Raw genomic sequence first — 17,397 nt, forward strand, 5'->3', positions numbered from 1 at the left:
AGATGGATCTAAAATCAACTGCTAGGTATACATCCCAAAAAAATGCAGTCAGTATGAAGAGATATCTGAACTCTCATGATTATTGCAAGACTATTCACAATAGCCAAGATAGGGAATCAACCTAAGTATCCATCAACAGATGAGGAGATAAAGATAATGCAGCATACATACACAACAGAATCTACTCAGTCTCAACAACAACAACAAAATAAAGCTTGTCATTTAAGACAACACAGATAAACCTGGAAAATATTATCTTAAAAGAAATAGCCAGGCATACAAAGACAAGTACCGCATGATCTCACTTGTGTGTGGAGGAATCCAAAACAGTCGACTCAGGCTTGGTGCAATGGCTCACACCTGCAATCCCAGCACTTTGGAGGTTGAGGCCAGCCTGGGCAACATGGTGAGACCTTATCTCTATAAAAAATTTAAAAATTAGCTGGGGGTGTGGTGGCACACACCTATGGTCTCAGCTACTTGGGAGACGGAGGCGGGAGGATCACTTGAGCCCAGAAATAGAGATTGCAGTGAGCCATGAGTGTGCCACTGCACTCTAGCCTGGGTGATAGAGTGAAGCACTACCTCTAAAGCAAATACAGTTGGACTTATAGAAGCAGAAAGTAGAATGGTGGTTCCCAGAGGCTGGGGGTTGGGAGACCGGGGAGATGTAAGTATGCAAAATGTCAGGTAGATAGGAGTAAGTTCAAGAGATCGATTGTACTTCATAGTGATGGTGACTATAGTTAGTAACAACATATTATATACTTTAAAATTGCTGAGAGATTTCAAGTGTTCTCACCACAAAAAAGTAAGTATGTGAGGTGATACACATTAAACAGCTTGATTTAAGCATTCCAAAACGTATACATATTATCAACACAGCATGTTGTACACCATAAGTCTTCACAATTTTTACTTGCCAATTAAAAAAATAAAGGTTGGGCATGGTGGCTCACATCTATAATCCCAGCACTTTGGGAGATCAAGGTGGGAAGACTGCTGGAGCCCAGGAGTTCGAGATCATCCTTGGGCAACAGAATGAGACCCTCATCTCTAAAAACAGTAAAAAAAAAAAAAAGATTAGTGGGCCATGGTGGTGTGTGCCTGTAGTCCCAGCTACTTGGAAGCCCAGGAGCTTGAGGTTACAGTGTGCTGCACTGCAGCCCAGGTGAAAGAAAGAAAAGAAAGGAAAGCAATAAAGGAAGAAAGGCAAGAAAGGAAGGAAGGAAAGGAAAAAGGAAAGAAAAGGAAAAGAAGGGAAAGAAAAAGAAAAGGGGAAGGGAACAAAAGGGAAAGGAAGAAAAGGAAAGGAAAGAAAATTTTTAAAAAGGCAGTCTGTGGCCAATTTGTTAAAAATAATAAAATAAAATTTAAAACGACAAATACAGAGCTGCTGCATGCTTAAGAGGGTCTTGTACCCATAGAAACCCAGCAGGATCAACATGACACCCCAGGGAAAAAGGCAAACAGCTGGCAAAGGTCATCTGGGCTCTAAATCTTAGAGTGAAGGATTCTTTCACAGGGCCAGAATCAAGACACACAGCTAAGGGAATGGGGCCAAGAGGTTGCCCAAGCCTGCCAGCAATTATCCTATTAGACTCCCAATACCGTCTACTGGAAAACCTTTAGTGGTATTCATGAATTCCCTGAAAACCTACACAAAACTGTTCTGTACATTTACTACTTGCTGGAAAGAGGGTCCATAGATTTTAATAGACTCTTAAAACACTCAAGAATCACAGGTCTGAGCTAAAATAACACAGTCTTTACTCCTCACACGTAGTTTAGGGCAGCTCACCAGGACACACAAGACAGGGACTTGGGAACAAACCCCCAGCTAGTTACCCAGGTTGCATCTGCCTGTGTCTTCTGGATATATCTCCCACAACTGCACAGAACTAAGTAATGGTGAAGATTCCGAATCCCAGAAATCGCTAAACAGAAGCTGCAAACAACACATACCTTTCAAATATGAAACTACTGCCATTGATGTTTATGGTATTTTTTTCTTGCATGCAGTTACTGCCTTTACTCAGGGAATAGGGCAGAGCAATGACAAAGGTAGGAGGATTATCACAGGAAAAAAATGTACAGGGGTCCTCTCCCCTTCTCCTTCTGCCACTACCCCCAAACTCACTCTCTCTCACACAGACACATACACACACACACACATAGAACATAATAAAGGTTGTCCACATTCATTTCCCAAAATATTTACATCTTGATTCTTCAACTCAAAGTCATTTACTGCAGTGATTTTAAGTAATACTAAGCATTTTAAACATGAAATTTTACCCATGGAAGGAAATTTGGAATTTGTTTTGGTTTTTAAACAATTTAAAAACAATGAGAAAACCCTTTAAAATTTACCTTCTAACAGCGACAGACTTAGAGGTACAGTTGCTTGTTATGACAGGTATTAACCTAGGGATGTGTGTGTGCTGCGAAGAACAACAAAAAACAGAGGTGAACACTTGCAAATACAAAAGTAAAACAAAATGAAAAGAATCACTTCCTCACTAATCTACTTATATAGCACATATACACTCAGATTAGAATGTCAGTGAGTTTTAAAAGAAAAAAAGAATTCACAGGATATTGTCAAAAGCCATTAGAAAATTTAGAGTTAAGAACAGGCAACATGATGACATGATGGTAAGCCTAAAACAATCATTAGCATGAGGTCTAAATTAGCTCAGCTGCAGAGATCTGAGTGGGTTTGAAAGGAGTCATCAGACCAATATATTTTGATACTGTTTCAACGGAAATGTCCAATAATGACCTTGGGTTTAACAGTTAAAGTAGGCAGTGCAAGTAAGAACAGTAAGAACTAATAATACAAAGTAAATAACCAAAATAATCAAGAATATTCTGGATAGACTTTAGACAACATCATCAAGCCTCAAAGCTTCAAGAGCTGCTTCTGGGCAAAAACGACTTGAAAGTGGAAGGGAGGTAATGTGGAAAACCGTTTTAAACCTTTGTGAACTATTAGATTTTGTTAAAAACTTGTGTATAAATTACTTGGATAATTATTTAAATTTGAACAAATAAGTGCCTAGAAAATCTAACCAAAGAGAATATTTTGTTTCTGTGCTTATGTGCAATTAATTAAACTTTTGGGTGAACGGCAAAACCACAAGTACCAATACCTAAAATGGAAGGACTGGGATTAAGGAGGTTAAGACTAAGAGTAATATCTAAGTAACAAGAATATAATATAATCTCAGAAGCAGACACCGGATGTTCAAAGATTTTAAACCAATAGTGAGCTAACAATCAATACCTCATTAACTTTATAACACATCCATAATTCACATTATGGATTATAAAAAGCTCATATGCCACAATTAAGTAGGGGGAAAAGATTATATATATATATCTTTTATATATATATATATATATAATTCCAATATAATTATGCTAATAAATTTAGTTACTCAATATAATTATGTTAACAAAAATGCCTCTAATATTTATCAACCATTGGTATTTACCACTTGCTCATTTCATGTGTGGCCTATAACATACTTACCCGAATAATTAACCTGACAGCTACAACACCAGACGTGGCCATAATTTTGGCACTGTTTGGAATTAAATTAAAGATAGTTGGCATAATGGCTTCAGCTCCATGGTCAAACTTATTTCCCAGAACTGACGACAGATGCCTAAAACAAGAAATGGATACTGGACTGTAGTTATTTTTCTTAGAAACAGTGAAGCACATAAACCATTTAACATCTGGAGCCTTTATTTAAAGTTATCTAGAAAGGACAAGGGTCTAAGATTTCCGATGTGCATGTTGAGAACTTGGCAAATAGTTCTTAGCCCAAAAGTGTTTTTTTAACATCTAGAGCCTTCATTTAAAGTTATCTAGAAAGGACAAGGGTCTAAGATTTCCGATGTGCATGTTGAGAACTTGGCAAATAGTTCTTAGCCCAAAAGTGGTTTTTTTTGTTTGTTTTTTTGTTTTTGTTTTTGTTTTTTTTAATTTCCAACTAGTCTTTGTGGAGCTTTTTGTTTGTTTTCTAGAGGCAGGATCTCACTATGTTGCCCACGTTGAACTTGAACTCCTGGGCTCATGCACTCCGCCCACTTTGGCTTTCCAAGTAGAAGGGACTCCAGGCACATACCAGCCCACCTGCCCCAACTAGTCTGAAAATAGGAAACAAACTGATGATATATTAATAAAACACAAATATGAAAAAGCACCCTTGGCTCCTTTTTCGTATTTTTTCTTTTATCTTAACATAAAATATTCGGGCTTCAAAATCTGACTGCAGCCAAAACTTTAAACAGCTGCAATGCCTCCTCTTGCTGCTGCTGCTTTGATATTCTGATATACATTCTAACACAAAGTTTTATTAGCTTTGATCACTAGTACACATATAGCTAGAATAAAATTTTACTGCAGTAAATGCCTTTAACTTTATAACTACAGTACTCTTCTAGGAACAAACATTCTGATAACCACACTATTGCCTGCCAGCAAAAATCAATGAAAAATCAGAGAAACAGGATTTTATAGAGTTTCATCTTTCCATATTAATAACTGCTTCAAAGTTTGAAATAAAGGCTTCAGAGCTATATCACTGAATAAAATAAAATTTAAAATCTGTCACACTTCACATAATTGAGCAAAAAGTATTGTAAAACCACTGACAGAAGTGTTAACTGGAATGGGTCTTGGAGACTAGTCAGAAGTTACATTAAAGAGACCCAGCTCACATGTTTAAGGAGACATCTCTGAAGCTCTGTGGTGACACTATTTTATGGTGAGAATATGGAGCGTTGCAGTCCTTACCCCAACGTGATACAAGCCTCCCGCACTACCTGAGACCGCAGATCCTTAGCAGAGAGTTTAAAGGCTCCGTCCAAAAGACGCAAATGTTGAAAGAAGTTATCATACTCAGCGGCACCAGCCAAAAGTAAAGATCTAATCTTTTTTAGCTAATGGAATAGAGAAAATTCAGAAAAACAGAAAACAATTCTAACACAGAATATACAAAACAGAAACCATCAAATACAAAAGAGATAACTGTTAAAGTTCAACTGATCAGAAAGCTTTCCCAAGAGAATTCAGCCAGTTAAATATTAGCTAATACAATAAACAAATCTACATATCACAAATAAGACTAAATAATTTTTAACTGGAGTATTTGTGACACATATATTGTAATTTCTGCAAAAAAAGTTTTACATTTGAAATATCTTAAAGTATTTATAGATCCTACAACACTAATGATAAATAATTAAAAACTTTTGGCTTGTGAAAAGCCCCTCCTAAGCTTACCTCCCCCCATACCCCACTTCAACTGCCATTTATTTAATGAACCAAAGGAAGAAGCATTCCTACCTGAACCATTATCCTCCACTGAACCATTAAACTGGTTGGTCTGAATTTAAAATACAATATAATGGCAATGGTACCACCTCGCTTCTTGCCAGCCAACCAGTAGAAAAGAGCCTTCTCAGATCAGACACACCCTCGCTTTAACGCCCAGCCCACTTTCCATTAATCCACTTTTAAAAATAAAGGAGACACAACTTTCTAGCAAGTGATATGAAGAAAGAAAAGAATATTGGGGGACATACACTAAAACTACCACAAAAAAGCCACTTTAAAGGCAAACAATCACAGAATGAAATTTCTGCTAAGGTGACAGTGGAGGCTGTCACCATACACTCCACAGTTAGGTCTTTGTTAAAAGACTAGATGATTCATAAAGGTTTAAGTTGGTGTGTTTCCCAAATAAAAATAAAAGGAGATACTCTACTAAAAAGGTGAAGTGTAAATACGATAATTTGTATTTAAAATATATACTATTTAAAATTCATTAGAGTTGTGCCCTGATTTCATAATAAAGTATGAGATGTTTAAATACATCTTATGAAAATGTAATCCCATGAAGTCAACAGCTTACAGCATTTACTCTCTGCTCCCAATCATGCTTGTCATCAGATAGTATTTCCCTAATTTTGTTGATGGATTCCTCAAGGTCTCGGCTGGAATAAATCTGTAAGCAAAATTAATTTACAATCAATATAAAAACATGCAGAATAAACAGATTACTTCTTAATTACACGAAGTCAAGACCATTTAGTAAAATAAATTATTTAATTTTTAAGAAACACCAGGGCCGGGCGCGGTGGCTCAAGCCTGTAATCCCAGCACTTTGGGAGGCCGAGACGGGCGGATCACGAGGTCAGGAGATCAAGACCATCCTGGCTAACACGGTGAAACCCCGTCTCTACTAAAAAAAAAAATACAAAAAACTAGCCGGGCGAGATGGCGGGTGCCTGTAGTCCCAGCTACTCAGGAGGCTGAGGCAGGAGAATGGCGTAAACCCGGAAGGCAGAGCTTGCAGTGAGCCGAGATTGCGCCACTGCACTCCAGCCTGGGCGACACAGCGAGACTCCGTCTCAAAAAAAAAAAAAAAAGAAAACAGGTAGGGTATAGGTTATAATCAATCTTGATGTATGCTGGGAGGGTCAGGTCAAGTACTTAAGGATGAACCTGAACTCGAGATTGTTTTTTTGTTTTGTTTTTTTTAAGAGACTGGGTCTCACTCTGTCGCCCAGGATGGAGTGCAGTGGCGCAATCTCAGCTCACGACAAACTCCACCTCCCGGGTTCAAGGGAACCTCCCAGCTCACTCTCCTGAGCAGCTAGAACTACAGGCATATGCCACCACAGATGATTTTTGTATCTTTTGTACAGATGAGGTTTCATCATGTTGCCCAGGCCACCGAGATTCTTGCTACCTGCTTTACACACATACGGCAACCAAGGTGGCAAAGAGAGTTGTACATAACAGACTAGTAAGTGCCACAGGAATCCAGAGCACAGACAACCAGTGTAGGCTGAGGAACAGTATTAGTCTCAACCAGCAATAGACGATACTAAGGCACAAAGCAGTCAAACACTTGTGGCTGTATCCCAATTTTTATAAATAATCTTTGTTTCATCTGTCAGGTATTTAAAGTGAAGCATCAAAGAAGGTATAAACTCAGCTCTTATTAAATCATTCTCTGTAACTTTTCAGACACCAAAATCCTTCAAATTTATGAATTTTTCTAAAAAAAAGCCCTAAATAAATATGCCTTTTTTATTTCCTAATTGAGTATCACCTATTTCTTTCTCTTTTATGTGACCTGATCCATAAACTTAATAATAGAGCAACCAATGTCTTTCCTGATCTTACTGAAAGATCACCTTGGGCCTTGACTTTTGCTCCAACATTTTCTAGTCTGCACCTCAGATCTCCTGTAGTGTTGATAGTTAAAATTACCTGTAAAGAACATTACACAGGCATACTTGAAAACTAAAATGTGAAGAAAAAGTCTACCCTTGTTTGTAATCATACTCAAATATCCTCACTGACCTGTACTACAGGTACATCATCAAATGCTTTAATAAAATCCTCTTCATCCACAGCACCAGCTCCTTCTTTTGCAGCTATAAAAAAGAATTTCAAGAAATATGAAACAATGTATATAACACATACACTGAAGAAGTCTAAACATACACAATCAAAATTCTGTTTTGGAAGATTCAGAACTATTTTTTAGAAAGGCTTCATAAGCCGGGCGCGGTGGCTCAAGCCTGTAATCCCAGCACTTTGGGAGGCCGAGACGGGCGGATCACGAGGTCAGGAGATCAAGAAAGGCTTCATATAACTTTGGAGTGTCATGAAATTGACAAACATTACTGACTTCATATCAAGATGAAATATAGTAATTCTACAATGCTATATACATTAGCTTAAGGTCACTTAGACTACCTGTTTAAGCAGGGAGGGTATGGTTTTAAAGGGTTTAGATGTTGTATTAATATACAAGTCTTTTGAAAGATTCAAAAGAAATGGATGGATGGATTGAAATGGATCAAGCAGAAAATTTAATTCTTCAGGGAATAACTTAAACTGTAATTACTAGGAATTCAGCATTACAAATTTGTGACTATTCAAACCAGTCCTAAATAATTTCAGTTTTATTTAACTTTATATTAGTTTGAAAACATTTCTATTTCCTTGAACTCATGGTAACTGTCATTTTTTTCATTTAAGAATCAGTTACAAGTTTCTCCTACCAAGTTATCCTAAGATGCTCTGTATACTTAAAAGTATTTGAAGAAAGTATTTCTTTTCGCTAATCTGAGCTCCCTTTTATGCATGAAAATCAAGTGATGCTTTATCAGATTTTTTCACATTTTAAAAACTGGTGTCTATAGTCATCTTCATAACCCCCATTAATGATTTACATGGATTAGTCTGATTGCTTTTCTAAGACTTTCTTACTACACATGTATCTGGTGTTTGGGGTCCTGATAACTATTCAGACAGAAAGGAGCTTTAAAGACAATCCCAGGTAGCAGTAAATGTGTGTCATCACTCTTGCTGAAGATCACTCACACTGTGGAAAAGCTAACTACTATAAAGGACAATAGTCACTCACTGTGATGTGGTGCTCTGTGTCTGTTTTAGCATAAAAACTGGATCCCATTGAGCAGATAGGCCCTGAATGCCTCCTTTGCATAAGGCCCTACACCATGTACCCACACGTACCAAAGAGGACTCAGAGGCCAACATCAGTCCCTGAGCCTAAGGTATTTCATGAGGAGCAGCTAACCAGGAAATTCAGGACTATGGTTTTAAACAACATGGCAAAAAGGATAAGCGCAGGGCTGAAGGGGAAAACCGAGCTGATATGTGCATGATTTACACAGCAGGGACTTCTGGAAAGGGTATGGATGCGGGATGGGAAGGAAAGCACCAGTCTAGTAATTTTCTAAGCCTTGTATGTGCAACGGATAATTACCCAAGAAGAGATCAAGAAAAAAGATTAGAAAGATTGTTCAGGCATTAAAAGGAACAAAGTATTGATATACGCTACAAGGTAGATGAAACACTGAAAACATTCCCTTTAAAATGGCTAATTTTATGTTACGTGAATTTAAACTCAGTAACAAAAAGTAAAATGTTTTTAAATATACCCAAAAAATGATTAGAAAGAACTGGAAATAAGTACAATTAACATTCCTACAGCTCCTCTATCACAGATGCTGGGGTCAGGAGGCAGAGTGGTCCCAGGCTGGTCTGGTCAAGATACCAATATTCTAGGGCCAGTTCAGAATTCAGGAGAGGCCATCAGGAGACAGCAATTTAATGCTAATCATGAGTATAGCTTTTATTTGGTCCTTTCGGCTTCATCTTTTTTGGCTCACGGGATTCCCCATCCACCACTATCCCCACCACCACCAACAGCTCAAAAGCTACAGCCATCAGTGAAAATGGTTCTAAGAGCAGCAGCTACACAATTTTTCTGAGGTACATTTCAGAAGGAATTTGCATGTAAATATAAAACTTGAGAGAAAATGAGAGTTGTATATAACAACTAAACTGTCTACACATTAGGAGTGAAAGGAAGAATTTATGAGAGAAATCTCCTACAATTTATTTAATGCAACATCCTTACTGGTCTCACAAGGAACCATGTTACTTGTAAGAACAAAATGTATTTTATCTTATTTATTTTTATTCCCAACTTTTAAGTTCAGGGGTACATGAGTAGGATGTGCAGGTTTGTTACACAGGTAAACGTGTGCCATGGTGGTTTGCTGCACAGATCACCCCATCACCTAGGTATTAAGACCAGCACATAGCTATTCTTCCTGAAGTTCTCCCTCCTCCCACCCCCAACCCTGCAACAGGTCCCAGTGTGTGTTTTCCCCACCCATGTGTCCATGTGTTCTCATCATTCAGCTCCCACTTATAAGTGACAACATGCAGTATTTGGTTTTCTGTTCCTGCGTTAAACTGCTGAGGATAACAGCTTCCACCTCCATCCATGTCCCTGCAAAGGACATGATCTTGTTCCTTTTTATGAATGCCTAGTATTCCATGGCATATATGTACAACATTTTCTTTACCCAGTCTTGATGAGCATTTAGGTTGACTCCATGTCTTTGCTATTGTGAAGAGTGCTGGGATGAACATATGCACACCTGTATCTTTATAACAGAATGATTTACATTCCTTTGGGTATATACCCAGTAATGGGACTGCTGGGTCAAATGGTATTTCTGCCTCTAGGTCTTTGAGGAACTGACACAGTCTCTTCCACAGTGGTTGAACTAATTCACACTCCCACCAACAGGGTAAAAGCACTCCTTTTTCTCCACAACCTCGCCAGCATCTACTGTTTTTCTGACTTTTTAATAATAGCCATTCTGACTGGTGTCAGATGTGAAATGGTATCTCATTGTGATGTGCATTTCTCTAATCATCAGTGATGTTGAGCTTCTTTTCATATGTTTGTGGGCCGCATGTTCGGCTTCTTTTCTTAAGTGTCCGATCATTTTCTTTGCCCACTTTTTAATGGGGTTGTTTTTTCTTGTAAATTTAAGTTCCTTGTAGATTCTGGATGTTAGGCCTTTGTCAGATGGATAGATTGCAAAAATTTTCTCCCATTCTGTAGGTTGTATGTTCGATCTGACGATAGTTTATTTTGCTGTGCAGAAGCTCTTTAGTTTAATTAGGTCCATTTGTCAATTTTTGCTTTTGTTGCAATTGCTTTTGGCGTCTCTGCCATGAAATCTTTGCCCATGCCTATGTCCTAAATGGTACTGCCTAGACTTTCTTCTAGGGTTTTACAGTTTGAGTTAAATTTTAAGTCTTTCAACCATCTTGAGTTGATTTTTGTATAGCATGTAAGGAGGAGGTTCAGTTTCAATTTTCTGCATATGGCTACCCAGTTCTCCCAGCATCATTTATTAAACAGGAAATTCTTTCCCCATTGTTTGTTTTTATCAGGTTTGTCGAAGATCAGATGGTTGTAGTTGTGGGGTCTTTATTTCTGGGTTCCCTATTCTATTCCATTGGTCTGTGTGTCTGTTCTTGTACCAGTACCACACTGTTTTGGTTAGGGGTAGCCTTATAGTATAAAGTTGGATAGCGTGATGCCTCCAGCTTTGTTCTTTTTGCTTAGGATTGTCTTGGCTATATGAGCTCTTATTTGGTTCCATATGGATTTTAAGATAGTTTCTTCTAATTTTGTGAAGAATGTCAATGTTAGTTTAATGGGAATAGCTTGAATCTATAAATTGCTTTGGGCAGTATGGCCATTTTCATACTATTAATTCTTCCTATCCATGAGCACGGACTGTTTTTCCATTTGTTTGTATCGTCTCTGATTTCTTTGAGCAGTGTTTTGTAGTGTTCCTTGAGGAAGTCCTTCACTTCCTTTGTTAGCTGTATTCCTAGGTATTTTATTCTTTTTGGGGCAATTGTGAATGGGAATTCATTCACGATTTGGCTCTCTGCTTGCCTGGTACTGACGTATAGGAATGCTAGCGATATTTGTACATTGATTTTGTATCCTGAGACTTTGCTGAAGTTGCTTATCAGCTTAAGAAGATTTGGGCTGAGACAATGGGGTTTTCTAGATATAGGATCATGTCATCTGCAAATAAAGATAGTTTGACTTCCTCTCTTCCTATGTGAATACCCTAACCCTAACCCCAACCCCAACCCCAACCCCGTGCTCCTTTAGCTCAGTGAAGTTCATTATTATCCACATTCTGAGGCCTACTTCTGTCATTTCAGCCATCTCACTCTCAGCCTAGTTCTGAGCCCTTGCTAGAGAGGGGTTGCGGTCATCTGAAGGAAAAGATGTTTCAGCGCTTTTGTGCTGATTCTTTCTCATCTTTGTAGGCTTATCTACCTTTGATCTTTGAGGTTGTGGTCCTTGGAATGGGGTTTTTTGTGGTTGCTGTTTTCTGTTTGTTTTTCTTTTAACAGTCCGGTCACTCTTCTGTGGAGCTGCTGCTACCCAGCTTTCTACAGATTGTCTTTGAGGTCTTGAGCTCTGCCCTCCCTGCATGAAGAGCCTGCAGTCCAGGTAGAGAAACACGGGCCTTCCACTCCCACAGAGCTACCTCCCGCTGGCCCAGCTCCACTTCATGCTACCATCCAACAGACACACCAACAGCTGCCACCTCACCACGGCTCACCGGGAACTGGAGCAGAGGTGGCTGGTCTCCACCACCCACAGCCCGACTCCGCATGCAGAGCATGCAGACACGCCCCAATACCTAGGGGCCAGTCCACAAGATGTATTTTAAAGCCAGGAGTTACAGTGTGACTTCTGGATTATTCTCAGTCTTGTTAAAAGATAAATTGTCTAAAACGCCCCTAGTGGTTTCAGGCATTGCTGGCTCCAGATAACTAAACAACGCGATGAGGGTGCACTCTTGCTCTTATCGCGGAGCTATGCTTTCCGCTGTGCTGGCTTCCTTCTTCTACAGGCTCCGCCTTAGCAGAATGTGGCAAAAGTCAACACAGTAGCTCAAATTTACAACTTACCAGCTAATCAGCATCAGTACTGCAATGCTAATTCAATTAAAGAATAGCAGGCAGAAACCTGCTGCATACGGGGACTGTATCACTTCTGAGGGCCACCACAGGCAAGTGCTTGCACCTCTGGTTTGAAAAGCTGGCATAGCTGACCCCAGAACGCCACACAGGGCTTTAGACTAACCTGAAGACTTGGATCCCAGGGTGGATGAACCAAGCCGGCGGGTGGTTCCCATTCCAACGTTTCTCCGAGAACTTGGTGGAGCCTTGGATGACGTAGAACTAGCAGAGGAAGGTCTGTTACCATCCACAGAATCTTCATCATCGAAATTTTTATCTGAACAGTAAGCACAGAAACCAATGTTTTTTAAAAAACAAAAACTATATATATATATATATATATACACACACACACACAAGATCACACAACTGCACTCCAGCCTGAGTGAGAGAGACACAGACTCTGTCTCAAAATTTAAAAAAAAAAAAAAAAAAAAAACAAAAACTATATATATATATATATATATACACACACACACACACACACACACACACTTTTGCATACTCTTTTGGAGTCTGAGGTGCCCTTCTGGGATCTGGAAAGATTTAGGTTAAGCCCAGAATGAAGCTACAAAGATCGTACTTGCTTTCACATACCCAGAATACTTTTGCACTCAAATTTTGAAAAACAGAACAAATAAAAAGAATAAAACAATCTCTCATAAAACCACCACCTAGAAATAGTTATTTTCACATTCTGGAACATTTCTGACCATCCATGCTTTTTTTTTTTTTAAGATAGAGTCTCACTGTCACTCAATCCTCCCACCTTGGCTTCTCAAAGTGCTGGGATTACAGGCATAAGCCACTGTACTTGGTCACTTGGGTATTTTAAAGTAACAGCTGAGATGAGAGTATGTATCATATTGGAATACTGCTTACTTCAAATATGTAAATTTTTCCTCTGTGATGAAATATTTTTCTTAACCACCATTTGAATAATTGTATGGTACTTTGTAATTGGAAAACAGTACAAGTGAAACACTCTTATGGTTAGACATTTAGGGTGTTTCTAATTCCTCACCATGAGAAATGCAATATTGCAAATGCCTTCCTACATTTGTTTGTTTGTTTGTTTGAATTTCCAATCGTTTTAGGAATGAAAACCCTAGAAGCAACAACAGTGGGTCAAAGAGTGTAAAAGTTCTTGATGATAGTGCCAAACTTATCAGAGAGGTCATGTAAATGCACATTTCTCCTAGAAGTTCAAAGAAGTACTCATCCTTCCACACCATTGCCAACATTTAGTATTACCATTTCTAAACTTTAATCAATCTGACAGGTGGAAAAAAGACTTCATCTTCTATGTTGCATTTCTTTTTTAGTGAAGATTAACATTTTTTTCATAAGCTCATTAACTTTTAAATTTTTTAAACAGCAGTGGATTCAATCAATACTCCTCAAGTTGCATTTAAAATTAAAAAACAAAAAAAAAAACACAGCTATAGTCCTACCACTTTGGGAGGCCAAAATGGGAGTACTGCTTGACGCCAGGAGTTCAAGACCAGCCTGGGCAACATAGCAAGGTCCTGTCTCTTAAAAATAAAAAAATTTGTCAGATATGGTGGCATGTGCCTGTAGTCCCAGATACTCAGAAGGCTGAGGCATGAGCATCACTTGAGCCCAGGAGCTTGAAGCTGCAGTGAGCCAGGGTCACCCCACTACATTCCAGCCTGAGTGACAGAGCAAGACCCTGTCTCAAGAAAAAAGAAACATCTTTGGATTCTTAAAAATCAACAAATTTATAACAACACTTCAATGATGCAACATTAAAGTTTATGCATCAAGTATAAGAGTGAGTCATTTAGGAGGCTAAACAAAGAACTTAAGATTAATTTAAATAAAACAAAAATCAACATCTGTAGCCGGCAATACTCATGATTTCTGAAAGGGGCATTAGTTCTTTACCAATAAGTTTGAAATAAATCATTGCTATCCAAAAAATATACAGAATTCCTGTTTTCCTTGATCTAGTCGCTTCTTAAGCTAAATTATCAACAGCGAAGACTTATGTCTACTCAAGACCCCAATGCTCCCTGAAACTCAACGACAATGCACTCCAAATGACATGGCTCAGTTTATTCAACACAGGGTAGGGGGAGGAGGAGAGAAAGACATCCTCACAAATCCACGTCCTTATGCAAATTAGCTCCTTTCGCTGTGCCTTTAAATCCCCCAGATTGTCTTGTTATGCCATGCTGTTTCAAGATGGTTCTTTCAATCCATACATCCATTTTTTATTGATTCACATGCACAGTGCTATTAGCATAGACTTCCCGTGGATTCAGAAAGTGGTTCATAATGGCCTTCCCAAAATGAAAATTTAAGTCTAATGTAAAGAATAAGAACAACCCAAAGGAGTAGTCACCCACTGAGTACTGTCAGCATTAGCAGTGACAAGGACAGATCTCACTCAGCCTATCTGTCCTCTGGGGAGCTCTAAGAACATCTGAACAGATGTCATTATTCTACTACCTTAAACCATAATCATTCTGCTGAGCAGGAACAGTTCTAGTCTGTGGGACAGGTAAAAAATAAATGGGAGACATGAGGACACTATCATGCTTCACTCACAAATTCATGTAAATTATGTTTAATTCAGTCTTCCAACATATGCAGGCATGTCATTTAGAACAGTACTCAGTTGCCAAGAGTTATTTTCAATGGACCAATTTCAATGGAATTCCTGAAATTTTTTGCTTGCATCAGTGATAGACTAGGTGTGGACCAGACTTAACCTCCTGCAATAAATAGCTAGAAAACCTGACAGTATATCTGAAAGAACTACGTGCAGGCACTGGATAATAGGCAGTGCAGAACTTGGCTGTTCAGCTAATTTGCATAAAGATATGGATTTATTTGTTTCTCCCTGCAACAAAAGAAACAAACAAGGTAAGCCATACAATCATCCCAACTTTCTGCCTGGAGGTGTTAATAATTTCCAGGTCACCAAATACAGGGAAGGGGACCTCAAATTAAACTTAGTAGCCCTGCAGATTAGATACTACAGACAACAAAGAACAGAGTTCAGAGAGGTTGAGGGTGCTAGAAATTACAGGAAGCTACACAGAAAGAGGGCTACAGAAATGTGCTAAGTTCTAGGCCTCACGTGTGTGAGTGAACTTCCATGAAGCAAGGCAAAAAACGACCAAGAAGGTGTGAAATGAACAATTCTTAGAGTTGACACAAGTAGGGAAGCTCCAACCAGCCAAAGTGGAATGTTCTTGGTGACCCACCCAAGGGATTCAATGGAGATCCCCAGAGAGGTCAGGTCTTAGTGAGACTGAAGTATGTCTGGAGTGAAAGTTAAATGAAATCTGCCCTAGCAGAGCTTAAAAGCAGGCCTACAGGGCATTAGAAAGACCTGCAAGTAACTTATCTGCTTTGCCAAAACAAAGCGTGATATTCGTAAAAGAAATAAAACAAGACGCAGACACTTAACAAGGTAACATTCACAATACACAACATCTAATAAAAAATTCCTTCACTATGTACAGAGAAGCCTTAAAAAAAAATTTCCTAAACATGACAAGAGTTAGGAAAATGTGGCCCATAATCAGGAGGGGCAAAAAAAATCAGAAAATAGTAAACTTCTGAGAAATGATAAGACATTAAACTTCTATTATAACTATGTTCAATATTAAAAGAATACATAGATATTCATAAGAAAAAAGGAAGTTTTTTTAAGAATCCAGTGGAACTTACAGATTTTAAGAAAACATAATTATCTGAAATGAAAATTTCACTGATTGAGATTAAGTGCAGGCTACACATTGCAGAAGTCAAGAAAAAAAATCAGGGAACTTAAACATATAGCAATAGAATTTATCCAAAATAAGCACAGAAGCACAGAAACAAAATAGGCTGAAAAAATAAATAAAAGGAATAGAGTCTCAGAGACCTGAAGGATAATATCCAGCAGTCTAACACACACAACACTGCAGGCCCGAAGGACAAGGGGAAGAAGGGAACAACAGAAAAAGATTAAGAAATGATGGCCAAAACATTTCCAAATTTGATAGAAACTATAAACCTACAGATCCAAGAAGCTGCACGCCCCAAGCAAGACACACACACAGAAAAGCATACTGAGGCACACCATAATCAAACTGTTAGGCCCAGACGGTTGACAAGAGCAGCCAGGGGAAGAGACATAGTACACAGAAGAACAAACATAAAAGCAGCAGCAGACTTCATCAGAAACCCTGCCAGCCAGAACACAATGGAAATGACAGCTTGAAAATGGTATTCACCTAGAAGTAACCTAGAATTCTATATCCAGTGAAAACATCTGTTAAGAATAAAGGCAAAATAAAAACTCAAACAGAAATTGTCATCAGCAGACCTGCATTTCAAGAAATGTAACAGGAAGATCTTCAGGCAAAAGGAAAAATGATACCAGTTGGAAACTTGGATTTACATAAAGAAAGAAAGAGCAGTAGATATGGTAAATATGTGAATATAAGACTTTCTTCTCATATTTTATTATTTATTCTCCTGTTTTAATTCTTTCACACTACCATTTCTATAAAAGATGACTGACTGTTGAAAGCAAAAATATTTAGCTTTCATTCTTTTTATATTCTCATGTAATAGGCCAATAACCTGGGGGCCAGGGGAACCATAATTAGGATATATGTTGCTGTACTAGATGACACACACAAAACAATACGGGAAATAAGGCACAGGGAAGGCATGAAGAAAATGGAAGCAGTTCTGTTTCTGTCCTCAAAGAGCATATATTTTTCAAAGTTGATTATAACTTGTCTAAACTGCCTGAAGATGTCACACAACAGTGTATCACAAACCTTAACGAGAAGGCACGCCCTTTATCACCAACACCTGTATGAAATGTCTCCCAAAGAAGGGAAGGATGACGCCGGGCACGGTGGCTCACGCCTGTAATCCCAGCACTTTGGGAGGCTGAGGCGGGTGGATCACGAGATCAGGAGATCGAGACCATCCTGGCTAACACA

At 38.6% G+C, this 17,397-nt stretch overlaps 1 protein-coding gene across 8 annotated transcripts in view; it reads right to left on the bottom strand.

Annotated features, from left to right (window-relative positions):
* Positions 1 to 17,397, bottom strand: part of CLASP1 (cytoplasmic linker associated protein 1) — a 313,075-nt gene that overhangs the window by 115,845 nt on the left and 179,833 nt on the right. For all 8 annotated transcript variants that reach the window (XM_011941649.1, XM_011941646.1, XM_011941643.1 and 5 more), the window contains 6 exons: positions 12,546 to 12,698; positions 7,391 to 7,464; positions 5,931 to 6,023; positions 4,811 to 4,956; positions 3,539 to 3,674; positions 2,374 to 2,444 (listed from right to left, as the gene is read on the bottom strand). In XM_011941649.1, the coding sequence (XP_011797039.1) occupies positions 2,374 to 2,444; positions 3,539 to 3,674; positions 4,811 to 4,956; positions 5,931 to 6,023; positions 7,391 to 7,464; positions 12,546 to 12,698 (673 nt within the window). The remainder of the gene's footprint in view (positions 1 to 2,373; positions 2,445 to 3,538; positions 3,675 to 4,810; positions 4,957 to 5,930; positions 6,024 to 7,390; positions 7,465 to 12,545; positions 12,699 to 17,397) is intronic.

Source organism: Colobus angolensis, unplaced genomic scaffold (genome assembly GCF_000951035.1).
Source record: "Colobus angolensis palliatus isolate OR3802 unplaced genomic scaffold, Cang.pa_1.0 Scaffold20, whole genome shotgun sequence".
NCBI lineage: Eukaryota > Metazoa > Chordata > Mammalia > Primates > Cercopithecidae > Colobus > Colobus angolensis.